The following is a 12924-nucleotide window of genomic DNA, read 5'->3' on the forward strand; positions in this document are numbered from 1 at the left end:
GGCTGGCGGGGGCGGGGAACATCTTTCCTCAGACACATACGCCGTATGGGAATTCCCAATCGATTTCCCATTCATCCCCATTGTGCCAATGGGTCCGGGGCCAAGAGTGCCCCAATCTAGGCTGACACTTCCAGTGCACCAACGGAGTGCCACTCTGTCAGTGGGACAATCAGCTTGTTCCGTGCACCTCGCTGCATTATATGGCCCTCCTCCTCCTCCTAGTAAGAAGTCTCACAAAACCAGGTTCAAGTCCAACCCGATGAAGGAGCAGTCCTCCGAAAGCTTGTGATACTAAATAAGCCTGTTGGACTCTGACCTGGTGTTGTGAGACTTCTAACTGTGCCCACCCCAGTCCAATGCCGGCATCCCCACATCACTCCTACTCCTAGCTGAGCTGTGAGCTGCTTGCCCTCCCGCTTCCTTGCTCTCACTGCTATGAATTTGCTTAAGACTACTCAAAAAGCCTTCCTACCCTAAAGGTGCCCCTGGTTGCTAAGCAACGACTTTTGCTTCTCCTTTTCACGCTGTAACCCTCTCTGAGCACAATTGAAGCACAGTTTGACCGGGATGATAGAACGAGGTCCCAGCTACCTGCTCAGGTGGCCTCAGGGATCCCATGAAAGTCAGGAGTTTTCCTGGTATAGCAGCCGGCAAACATCTCGCAAACAGCAGTCCCACTGTCCACTGGCTGCTGTTGCCCTCTGGCTGCTGTTAATGTCCAGAATAATGGCCACAGGAATTGGAGTGGGTGAGGGGAGGACCACGGAAACCTCAGGCCGGACTTTATAATTTCAGGATGAGCGAGGACGGGAAAACCCACCCAATGTCTTGGTATTTAAAAATAAGGGGTCGTCTATTTATTGAGAATCCACTCCAGGTTTTCCAACTATCCTTTCCAACAAAGCGTCTGCCCCATTTTTAAACAAGGAATCCAGCACCGGGTTTTCCACCTCTCCTTTCAGGCTTCCTTTATTTTGAATTGCAACGTGCATCTAAAGTTCTACACAAACGCAGGTACTCAGTCCCCAACTATCACTTCAGGCATTGGAAAAGAGGACACCAAACCTTACGATTACTTCAGGTATCTGCAGGTATTTGCAACCAAGCTTATCGGCTCTCCCCTCTCCAGCTCTGACTTCACCTTCCATGGAAAGTATCCTATTCCAAATGCAGTTTCTCTTTGATCCTTTTTGCTTCAATATTCCTGGAGCTTCTTTCCCATTCCCTGGTTTCTGGAACTGGGTGTCCACTAGTTCTCCTGGAGTTTTTTTTCATGCACCTCACTGCATTAGATGCCTCTCGTACTCCAAGCAGAGCTGCGAGCTGCTTGCCCTCCCGATTCCTTGCTCCCACTGCTATGAATTTGATTAAAACTACTCAAAAAGCCTTCCTACCTTAAAGGTGCCCCTGGTTGCTAAGCAACGACTTTGGCTTCTCTTTTTCACGCTGTAATCCTCTCTAAGCACAACTGAAGAGCAGTTTGAACTGGCCACACCCCCACACACATACAAACACCCTTGTCTAGTGTGAATCTAACTGGAGTTTTACCCCTCCTACACTAAATTAAACACACTTAAATCTATACCTTATTTTAAACATTTAACAATACAAATATAGCGCACCGAAAACAACCTCTGCTTTCCTGACTCAAGGGTATTGAGGGAATGAGGTTGCAATGGCAGACATATGGTGCAGATCAGCCCGGGCCTCGAAAGGCAGAACATGCTCGAGGGGCTGAATGGCCTCCTCCCGTTCCTCAGGACAAGTGCCCACGATTTTTCTCTTTGTCCTCCATGCAGAATAAAGGACGCAAATATGAAATGCTGATCGCTGGTGCCGCAGTGGGTGTGGCCTGTTGCTTTGTGGCGCCTGTTGGAGGTAAGGCCCCTCCCTCCCTTGATTTATTATTGTCACATGTATTGGGATGCAGTGAAAAGTATTGTTTCTTGCGCACTATACAGACAAGGCATACCGTTCATAGAGTACATAGGGGAGAAGGATTTGATTTGATTTATTATTGTCACATGGATTGGGATACAGTGAAAAGTATTGTTTCTTGCGCGCTATACAGACAAAGCATACCGTTCATAGAGTACATAGGGGAGAAGGATTTGATTATTATTGTCACATGTATTGGGATACAGTGAAAAGTATTGTTTCTTGCGCACTATACAGACAAAGCATACCGTTCATAGAGAAGGAAAGGAGAGAGTGCAGAATGTAGTGTTACAGTCATAGCTAGGGTGTAGAGAAAGATCAACTTAATATTTGATTTATTATTGTCACATGTATTGGGACACAGTGAAAAGTATTGTTTCTTGCGCGCTATACAGACGAAGCATACCATTCATAGAGCACATAGGGGAGAAGGATTTATTATTGGTTTCCTCCCTCAGTCCAAAGATGTGCGCGTTAGGTGGATTGGCCATGCTAAATTGACCCTAGTGTCAGGGGGACTGGCTAGTGTAAATGCAGTGGTTACGGGGATAGGGCCTGGGTGGGATTGTGGTCGGTGCAAACTCGATGGGCTGAAAGGCCTCCTTCTGCACTGTCGGGATTCTATGATTCTTCCATCAGGCAAAAGGTACAAACTACTGAGGTCACGTACCAACCGACTCAAGAACAGCTTCTTCCCTGCTGCTGTCAGACTTTTGAATGGACCTACCTCGCATTAAGTTGATCTTTCTCTACACCCTAGCTATGACTGTAACACTACATTCTGCACCCTCTACCTTTTCTTCTCTATGAACGGTATGCTTTGTCTGTATAGCGCGCAAGAAACAATACTTTTCACTGTATCCCAGGACATGTGACAACAATAAATCAAATCCTTCTCCCCTATGTACTCTATGAACAGTATGCTTTGTCTGTATAGCGTGCAAGAAACAATACTTTTCACTGTATCCCAATACATGTGACAATAATAAATCAAATCCTTCTCCCCTATGTACTCTATGAATGGTATGCTTTGTCTGTATAGCGCGCAAGAAACAATACTTTTCACTGTATCCCAATACATGTGACAATAATAAATCAAATCCTTCTCCCCTATGTACTCTATGAACGGTATGCTTTGTCTGTATAGCGTGCAAGAAACAATACTTTTCACTGTATCCCAATACATGTGACAATAATAAATCAAATCCTTCTCCCCTATGTACTCTATGAACGGTATGCTTTGTCTGTATAGCGCGCAAGAAACAATACTTTTCACTGTATCCCAGGACATGTGACAACAATAAATCAAATCCTTCTCCCCTATGTACTCTATGAACGGTATGCTTTGTCTGTATAGCGCGCAAGAAACAATACTTTTCACTGCATCCCAGTACATGTGACAATAATAAATCAAATCAAATGTGACTCCAGAGTCACAGCCAATCTGGTTGACTCTCAATTGCCTCTTCAAGGGCAATTAGGAATGGGCAATAAATGCTGGGGGAACCCATCTGGTTGCTTTAGGGAAGGAAATCTGCCGTCCTTACCCCGGTCTGGCCTACATGTGACTCCAGAGCCACACCCAATGTGGTTGACTCTCAACTGCCCTCCAAGGGGCAACTAGGGATGGGCAATAAATGCTGGGCCCAGCCGGCGACGCCCGTGTCCCACGAATGAATAAAAAAATACACTTGAGGGGAAGCAAGAAAATAACTAGGTCTGTGGAGAAAGGTGTGGGACGAATTGGATAGTGCTTCCTAAGATCCAGCACGACAGGATGGGCCAAATGGCCTCCATCTGTGCTGTACCAGTCCCATAGGAGGCAAAGCAAGGCATGCACTGCGTGAATGTGATGAAATGTTCATAGTTATTCCAATGCGAGACCCATCTAATTGCCTTTCTCTCCCCGCCCTCTTGTTTCTAGGCGTCCTGTTCAGCGTGGAGACAACAGCCACACACTTCGCAGTGCGGAATTACTGGCGAGGGTTTTTCGCGGCCACTTGCGCTGCTCTGATGTTCCGGGTGTTGGCGGTGGTGAATAACGAACACGGTACTGCGTTAACGTTTCCGGGAGCCCCCCCGCGTGCGTCCATTAATAAAACCAGGAAGGCTGCGGCATGCAAGTGTGGGAGTCAGGGAACTCCCATGTTACTGGGGCAGGGAACTCCCATGTTACTGGGACAGGGAACTCCCATGTTACTGGGGCAGGGAACTCCCATGTTACTGGGGCAGGGAACTCCCATGTTACTGGGGCGGGGAACTCCCATGTTACTGGGGCAGGGAACTCCCATGTTACTGGGGCAGGGAACTCCCATGTTACTGGGGCAGGGAACTCCCATGTTACTGGGACAGGGAACTCCCATGTTACTGGGGCAGGGAACTCCCATGTTACTGGGGCAGGGAACTCCCATGTTACAGGGACAGGGAACTCCCATGTTACTGGGGCAGGGAACTCCCATGTTACAGGGACAGGGAACTCCCATGTTACTGGGACAGGGAACTCCCATGTTACTGGGGCAAGGAACTCCCATGTTACAGGGACAGGGAACTCCCATGTTACTGGGGCAGGGAACTCCCATGTTACTGGGACAGGGAACTCCCATGTTACTGGGGCAGGGAACTCCCATGTTACAGGGACAGGGAACTCCCATGTTACTGGGGCAGGGAACTCCCATGTTACAGGGACAGGGAACTCCCATGTTACTGGGACAGGGAACTCCCATGTTACTGGGACAGGGAACTCCCATGTTACTGGGACAGGGAACTCCCATGTTACTGGGACAGGGAACTCCCATGTTACTGGGACAGGGAACTCCCATGTTACAGGGGCAGGGAACTCCCATGTTACAGGGACAGGGAACTCCCATGTTACTGGGACAGGGAACTCCCATGTTACTGGGGCAAGGAACTCCCATGTTACTGGGACAGGGAACTCCCATGTTACTGGGACAGGGAACTCCCATGTTACTGGGACAGGGAACTCCCATGTTACTGGGACAGGGAACTCCCATGTTACTGGGACAGGGAACTCCCATGTTACTGGGACAGGGAACTCCCATGTTACTGGGACAGGGAACTCCCATGTTACTGGGACAGGGAACTCCCATGTTACTGGGACAGGGAACTCCCATGTTACTGGGACAGGGAACTCCCATGTTACTGGGGCAGGGAACTCCCATGTTACTGGGGCAGGGAACTCCCATGTTACTGGGGCAGGGAACTCCCATGTTACTGGGACAGGGAACTCCCATGTTACTGGGGCTGTGTGGATGAGGAAACTTGCCGGGGATCTTGTACGTGGTGGTGTTCCCATCCGCCTGCTGCCCTTGTTCCTCTGGGTGGTGCAGAATGTAGTCCAGAGCAATGATGGGTGACCGAGGGCGATGAGGAGGCTGCACGAGGGGACCTCCTTCATCTCATTGGACCACAAGATCAAAATCGGTCTTGTTCCCTTAATGTAACCCCATAAATTAGATTAAATTACCTTTAATGCACGCCGAATATTCCATGATGAGTTATTAAAAATACTGAACCATTTCAATATTAACTGTCATCAAGCTGAAATGGTAAAAACAAAAGAAATATTTCCGCTTATCTTCCTTACAATGGCAGGATAGCATTATCCTAGCGAGTCCCCCCTGACACTAGGGTCAATTTAGCATGGCCAATGCACCTAACCTGCACATCTTTGGACACGAAGGGGCAATTTAGCATGGCCAATCCACCTAACCTGCACATCTTTGGACTGTGGGAGGAAACCGGAACACCCGGAGGAAACCCACGCAGACACTGGGAGAACGCTGCCTCACAGCGCCAGGGATCCAGGTACAATTCCGGCCTGGGTCACTGTCTGTGTGGAGTCTGCACGTTCTCCCCGTGTCTGCGTGGGTTTCCTCCAGGTGCTCCGGTTTCCTCCCACAGTCCAAAGACGTGTAGGTTAGGTGGATTGGCCATGATAAATTGCCCCTTAGTGTCCAAAGATGTGTAGGTTAGGTGGATTGGCCATGCTAAATTGCCCCTTAGTGTCCAAAGATGTGTAGGTTAGGTGGATTGGCCATGCTAAATTTTCCCTTAATGTCCAAAGATGTGTAGATTAGGTGGATTGGCCATGCTAAATTGCCCCTTAGTGTCTAAAGATGTGCTGGTTAGGTGGATTGGCCATGCTAAATTACCCCTTCTTGTGCAAAGATGTATAGGTTAGGTGGATTGGCCATGGTAAATTGCCCCGTAGTGTCCAAAGATGTGCAGGTTAGGTGGATTGGCCATGCTAAATTGCCCCTTAGTGTCCAAAGATGTGCAGGTTAGGTGGATTGGCCATGCTAAATTGCCCCTGAATGTCCAAAGATGTGTAGGTTAGGTGGATTGGCCATGCTAAATTTTCCCTTAGTGTCCAAAGATGTGCGGGTTAGGTGGATTGGCCATGCTAAATTGCCCCTTAGTGTCCAAAGATGTACAGGTTAGGTGGATTGGCCATGCTAAATTGCCCCTTAGTGTCCAAAGATGTACAGGTTAGGTGGATTGGCCATGCTAAATTGCCCCTTAGTGTCCAAAGATGTGCAGGTTAGGTGGATTGGCCATGCTAAATTGCCCCTTAGTGTCCAAAGATGTACAGGTTAGGTGGATTGGCCATGCTAAATTGCCCCTTAGTGTCTAAAGATGTGCTGGTTAGGTGGATTGGCCATGCTAAATTGCCCTTTCTTGTGCAAAGATGTGTAGGTTAGGTGGATTGGCCATGCTAAATTGCCCCTTAGTGTCCAAAGATGTGCAGGTTAGGTGGATTGGCCATGCTAAATTGCCCCTTAGTGTCCAAAGATGTGTAGGTTAGGTGGATTGGCCATGGTAAATTGCCCCTTAGTGTCCAAAGATGTGCGGGTTAGGTGGATTGGCCATGCTAAATTGCCCCTTAGTGTCCAAAGATGTGCAGGTTAGGTGGATTGGCCATGCTAAATTGCCCCTTAGTGTCCAAAGATGTACAGGTTAGGTGGATTGGCCATGCTAAATTGCCCCTTAGTGTCTAAAGATGTGCGGGTTAGGTGGATTGGCCATGCTAAATTGCCCTTTCTTGTGCAAAGATGTGTAGGTTAGGTGGATTGGCCATGCTAAATTGCCCCTTAGTGTCCAAAGATGTGCGGGTTAGATGGATTGGCCATGTTAAATTGCCCTTAGTGTCAGGGGGACTAGCAGGGTAAATACATGGGGTTATGGGGATAGGGCCTGGGTGGGATTGTGGTCGCTGCAGACCCGATGGGCCGAATGGCCTCTTTCTGCACTGTAGGACTCTGTTCTATTCTAATGGAGGGATACAGGCGATTGGTCTAACTAGGACAACATGATCGGCGCAGGCTTGGAGGGCCGAAGGGCCTGTTCCTGTGCTGTACTGTTCTCTGTTCTTTGTTTAGTTCTTCTGACTGTCAATGTGCGCTGTTCACTTCATGTGCCCTCCCTTCAGTAATACCCCCGGATAAAACGTTACGCAGACAGAGACCAGCAGAGTTTGGCAGCTCTGCATACGGGCAATGACCAACACAGCATCTGGTGAGCCACACTCAGAACCCAGGGAGGCTGCATCGGCACCCTGAGCCACAGGTTGCCTATCTTGGCTGAACCTCAACGTATTATCCTTCAGAATTTGCCCTGTCCCTGCTGGATATTGAAACATAGAAACATGGAAGATAGGAGGAGGCCATTCGGCCCTTCGAGCCTGCTCCGCCATTCATCACCATCATGGCAGATCATCCAACTCAACAGCCTAATCCTGGTTTCCCCCCATAACCTTTGACCCCGTTCGCCCCAAGTGCTATATCCAGCCGCTTCTTGAATACATTCAATGTTTTAGCATCAACTACTTCCTGTGGTAATGAATTCCACAGGCTCACCACTCTTTGGGTGAAGAAATGTCTCCTCACCTCCGTCCTAAATGGTCTACCCCGAATCATAAGAACATAAGAAATAGGAGCAGGAGTAGGCCATCTAGCCCCTCGAGCCTGCCCCGCCATTCAATAAGATCATGGCTGATCTGACGTGGATCAGTACCACTTACCCGCCTGATCCCCATAACCCTTAATTCCCTTACCGATCAGGAATCCATCTATCCGTGACTTAAACATATTCAACGAGGTAGCCTCCACCACTTCAGTGGGCAGAGAATTCCAGAGATTCACCACCCTCTGAGAGAAGAAGTTCCTCCTCAACTCTGTCCTAAACCGACCCCCCTTTATTTTGAGGCTGTGCCCTCGAGTTCTAGTTTCCTTTCTAAGTAGAAAGAATCTCTCCATCTCTACCCTATCCAGACCCTTCATTATCTTATAGGTCTCTATAAGTTCCCCCCTCAGCCTTCTAAATTCCAACGAATACAAACCCAATCTGCTCAGTCTCTCCTCATAATCAACACCCCTCATCTCTGGTATCAACCTGGTGAACCTTCTCTGCACTCCCTCCAAGGCCAATATATCCTTCCGCAAATAAGGGGACCAATACTGCACACAGTATTCCAGCTGCGGCCTCACCAATCCCCTGTACAGATGCAGCAAGACATCTCTGCTTTTATATTCTATCCCCCTTGCGATATAGGCCAACATCCCATTTGCCTTCTTGATCACCTGTTGCACCTGCAGACTGGGTTTTTGCGTCTCATGCACAAGGACCCCCAGGTCCCTCTGCACAGCAGTATGTTGTAATTTCTTTCCATTTAGATAATAATCCAATTTGCTATTATTTCTTCCAAAGTGAATAACCTCGCATTTGTCAACCTTATACTCCATCTGCCAGATCCTCGCCCACTCACTCAGCCTGTCCAAATCTCTCTGCAGACCTTCTACGCCCTCCACACGATTCACTTTTCCACTTATCTTTGTGTCGTCTGCAAACTTTGTTACCCTACACTCCGTCCCCTCCTCCAGATCATCTATATAAATGAATCCTCAGGCTGTGACCCATAGGAACATTGAGTGCACAGTGCCTCGAGTACATTGAACCCTCGGGCTGACTCTTTTCCCTTCCTGCTCCCTCAGAAACAGTGGCTGTCCTCTTCACCACCAACTGGAGGGTGGAGTTCCCCTTTGACCTGCCAGAGTTCCTTTCCTTCGCCATCCTCGGGTAAGTCAGGGGAGCACTCGTTCTTCAATCCCACCCAGGCCCTATCCCACATCTTCGTCAGGAGAGAAAGGACTAGCACTGGGGATGGCGCGGTGGCACAGTGGTTGGCACTGCTGCCTCACAGCTCCAGGGACCCGTGTTCGATTCCCGGCCTCGGGTCACTATCTGTGCGGAGTCTGCACGTTCTCCCCCCCATGTCTGCGCGGGTTTCCTCCGGGTGCTCCGGTTTCCTCCCACAGTCCAAAGATGTGCGGGTTGATTGGCTATGCTAAATTGCCCTCCTGGTGTCACGGGATGTGTTGATTAGAGAGATTAGCGGGTAAATATGCAGGGTTACGGGGATTGGGCCTGGGTGGGATTGTTGTCGATGCAGACTCGATGGGCCGAATGGTCTCCTTTTGTACTGTAGGGATTCTATGATTTGTATAGCAATTTCCACAACTTCAGGAGACCCCAAAGCTCTTCAGAGCCAATAGAAACATGGTATGAGGAAAGCTGGCAGCCATTTTGTGCACAGCAAGATTCCACTAACAGCAATGACCACATTTTCTCTACTCATTGTTGGAGAGAGCATCCTTCCCTTCCTCGGATGATGTTACAGGATCTTTTGTACCCACCAGTGAAGGCCTATTGGTGTAATCCTTCATCTGAAAGGCACATTCTCCCCGTGTCTGCGTGGGTTTCCTCCGGGTGCTCCGGTTTCCTCCCACAGTCTGAAAGACGTGCTGGTTAGCACTCCCTCACCACTGGCCGGTTGTAGATAACACATCAAAATCGCTGGAGTGGGACTCGAACCCGGAAAGTCTGAAGTTTATTTATGAGTGTCACAAGTAGGCTTACATTAACACTGCAATGAAGTCACTGTGAAAATCCCCCAGTCGCCACGCTCGTTTTCCGGGTAACACTGAGGGAGAATTTAGCACGGTCGATGCACCCTAACCAGCATGTCTTTCGGACTGTGGGAGGAAACCGGAGCACCCGGAGGAAACCCATGCAGACACGGGGAGAATGTGCAGACTCCGCACAAACAGTGACCCCCGAGCCGGGAATCGAACCCAGGTCCCTGGCGCTGTGAGGCAGCAGTGCTAACCCACTGTGCCACCATGCCGCCCAAGGCTTGGAGCGGAATTCCCCCCCCACCCCCACAGTTAAACAGCCGGATGGCACAAACAGCCAGGGTCACATGAGTGAATCTTGGGGACGCATTGCCCCCTCTAATGCAGAGTTGGCATGGGGTGGCACAGTGGGTTAGCACTGCTGCCTCACAGCGCCAGGGACCCGGGTTCGATTCCCGACTTGGGGTCACTGTCTGTGCGGAGTCTGCACGTTCTCCCCCCGGTGTCCGCGTGGGTTTCCTCCGGGTGCTCCGGTTTCCTCCCACAGTCCGAAAGACGTGCTGGTTAGGTACTAAATTCTCCCTCGGGGTTTTACCCGAACAGGAGTGTGGCGAACTTTCACAGTAGCTTCATTGCAGTGTTAATGTAAGCCGACTTGCGACACTAATAACGAAACCATAAAACTAAAATCGTGATGCCACCCACAGTTAAACAGCCAGCCGACACAAAGGGCCAGGGTCACGAGAGTGAACCTTGTTAGCATTGTCCCCTTGCGCAGTGGAGTTGACATCTTCGTACTGTGTGTGGGGAGGGATTTGGCGATGAAAGTTAGTTTAAGTTGGACAAAGTTCAAATGTCGACGCCGCGAGTAATGGCGCCTCTTCTCTACCTCTCTCCAGGGTCATGTGCGGATGCCTGTGTTGTGTTTACCTGTTTTGCCACCGGAATCTCACGATCTTTATGACCAACCACAAGAAAATTTCCAAATTCATGGCAGACAAGTAGGTGTTCCGGGAAAAGGACAACTTCATTTCCGTCGCGTCTCGCCAGAGGGCATCATTCCTTCAATTCTCCTCTCCTCTCCCCCCTCCAACCCCCCCGACCCCCCGCCCCACCACCCCCCGACCCCTTTTACTGTGATTGAAACCAAGAAGACGCAGGAGTTATCCATACGAACATAGGGACTAGGAGCAGGAGTAGGCCATTCGGCCCCTCGAGCCTGCCCCGCCATTCAATAAGATCATGGCTGACCTTTTCGTGGACTCAGCTCCACTTACCCGCCCGCTCACCGTAACCCTTAATTCCTTTACTGTTCAAAAATCTATCCATCCTTGCCTTAAAAACATTCAATGAGGTAGCCTCACTGGGCAGGGAATTCCACAGATTCACAACCCTTTGTGTGAAGAAGTTCCTCCTCAACTCAGTCCTAAATCTGCTCCCCCTTATTTCTAGGCCATGCCCCCGAGTTCTAGTTTCACCCGCCAGTGGAAACAACTTCCCTGCTTCTATCTTATCGATTCCCTTCATAATCTTATATGTTTCTATCAGATCTCCCCTCATTCTTCTGAATTCCAATGAGTACAGCCCCAGTCTACTCAGTCTCTCCTCATAAGACAACCCTCTCAACTCCGGAATCAACCTAGTGAATCTCCTCTGCACCCCCTCCAGTGCCAGTATATCCTTTCTCAAGTAAAGAGACCAAAACTGTACACATTTAGAATGCTGCATACAGTTTGATTGTAACCACAAGTCCACCTACCCCCCGAAAACCTTTAACCCCTGATAACCTTTAACCCCTGATAACCTTTAACCCCTGATAACCTTTAACCCCTGATAACCTTTCACTCCCCCCCCCACTTTTATTTCAGAATCTATCTCGCTCTGCCTTCAGATTATTCCCAGACTCTGCTCCCACTGCCTTTTGAGGAAGAAAGTTCCAGAGATTCACCGCCCTCTGAGTGAAAACATTTCTCCCCGTCTCTGTCTCAAATGGCCCCCCCCACTTATTTATAAACCGTGACCCCCCTAGTTCCAGACTCTCCCACAGGAGGAAACATCCTCTCCCCATTCCACCCCGTCAATGCCCCTCGAAGGTTTTGATCAGGTTGCCTCTCGCTCCTGCGTACACGAGCCTGACCTCTCCGACCTTTCCTCATGTGACAACCCGCCCATTCCTGGTATTCGTTCTTCTCTGAATTGCTTCCCATGCATTCACATCTTTCCTTCAGTAGGGAGACCAATACCATACACAGTATGGTCCCCATCACAGTATGGGGGCGGCACGGTAGCACAGTGGTTAGCACTGCTGCTTCACAGCTCCAGGGACCTGAGTTCGATTCCTGGCTTGGGTCATTGTCTGTGTGGAGTCTGCACATTCTCCTCGTGTCTGCGTGGGTTTCCTCCGGGTGCTCCGGTTTCCTCCCACAGTCTAAAGATGTGCGGGTTAGGTAGATTGGCTATGCTAAAAAAATTGCCCCTTAGTGTCCTGAGATGCGTAGGTTAGAGGGATTAGTGGGTAAATATGTAGGGATATGGGGGTAGGGCCTGGGTGAGATTGTGGTTGGTGCAGACTCGATGGGCCAAATGGCCTCTTTCTGCACTGTAGGGTTTCTATGATTCCATGAGTACTTCAGATGTAGAGCGAGATGGATTCTTGATTAACAAGGGGGGAAGGGGGGTGAAAGGTTATCGGGGGTGAAAGGTTATCGGGGTGAAAGGTTATGGGGTTAAAGATTTTCAGGGGCGAAAGGTTATCGGGGTTAAAGGTTATCGGAGTAAAGGGTTATCGGTGTGAAGGGTTATCGGGGTGAAAGGTTATCGGGGTGAAAGGTTATCGGGTGAAAGGTTATCAGGGGTGAAAGGCTATCGGGGGTGAAAGGTTATTGGGGTGAAAGGTTATCGGGGTGAAAGGTTATTGGGTTGAAAGGTTATTGGGTTGAAAGGTTATCAGGGGTGAAAGGTTATCGGAGTGAAAGGTTATCGGGGGGGAAAGGTTATCGGGGTGAAAGGTTATCAGGGTGAAAGGTTATCAGGGTGAAAGGTTATCGGGGTGAAA

The 12924-nt window shown here is 49.4% G+C and overlaps 1 protein-coding gene across 1 annotated transcript in view; it reads left to right on the forward strand.

Annotated features, from left to right (window-relative positions):
• LOC144481695 (chloride channel protein ClC-Kb-like) overlaps positions 1 to 12924 on the forward strand; it is a 107627-nt gene that overhangs the window by 27323 nt on the left and 67380 nt on the right. Inside the window, exons 6-9 of the mRNA XM_078200832.1 lie at positions 1800 to 1878; positions 3863 to 3988; positions 8949 to 9033; positions 10769 to 10870. Coding sequence (XP_078056958.1) covers positions 1800 to 1878; positions 3863 to 3988; positions 8949 to 9033; positions 10769 to 10870 — 392 coding nt within the window. The remainder of the gene's footprint in view (positions 1 to 1799; positions 1879 to 3862; positions 3989 to 8948; positions 9034 to 10768; positions 10871 to 12924) is intronic.

This window comes from Mustelus asterias, chromosome 31 (genome assembly GCF_964213995.1).
Source record: "Mustelus asterias chromosome 31, sMusAst1.hap1.1, whole genome shotgun sequence".
Taxonomy (NCBI): domain Eukaryota; kingdom Metazoa; phylum Chordata; class Chondrichthyes; order Carcharhiniformes; family Triakidae; genus Mustelus; species Mustelus asterias.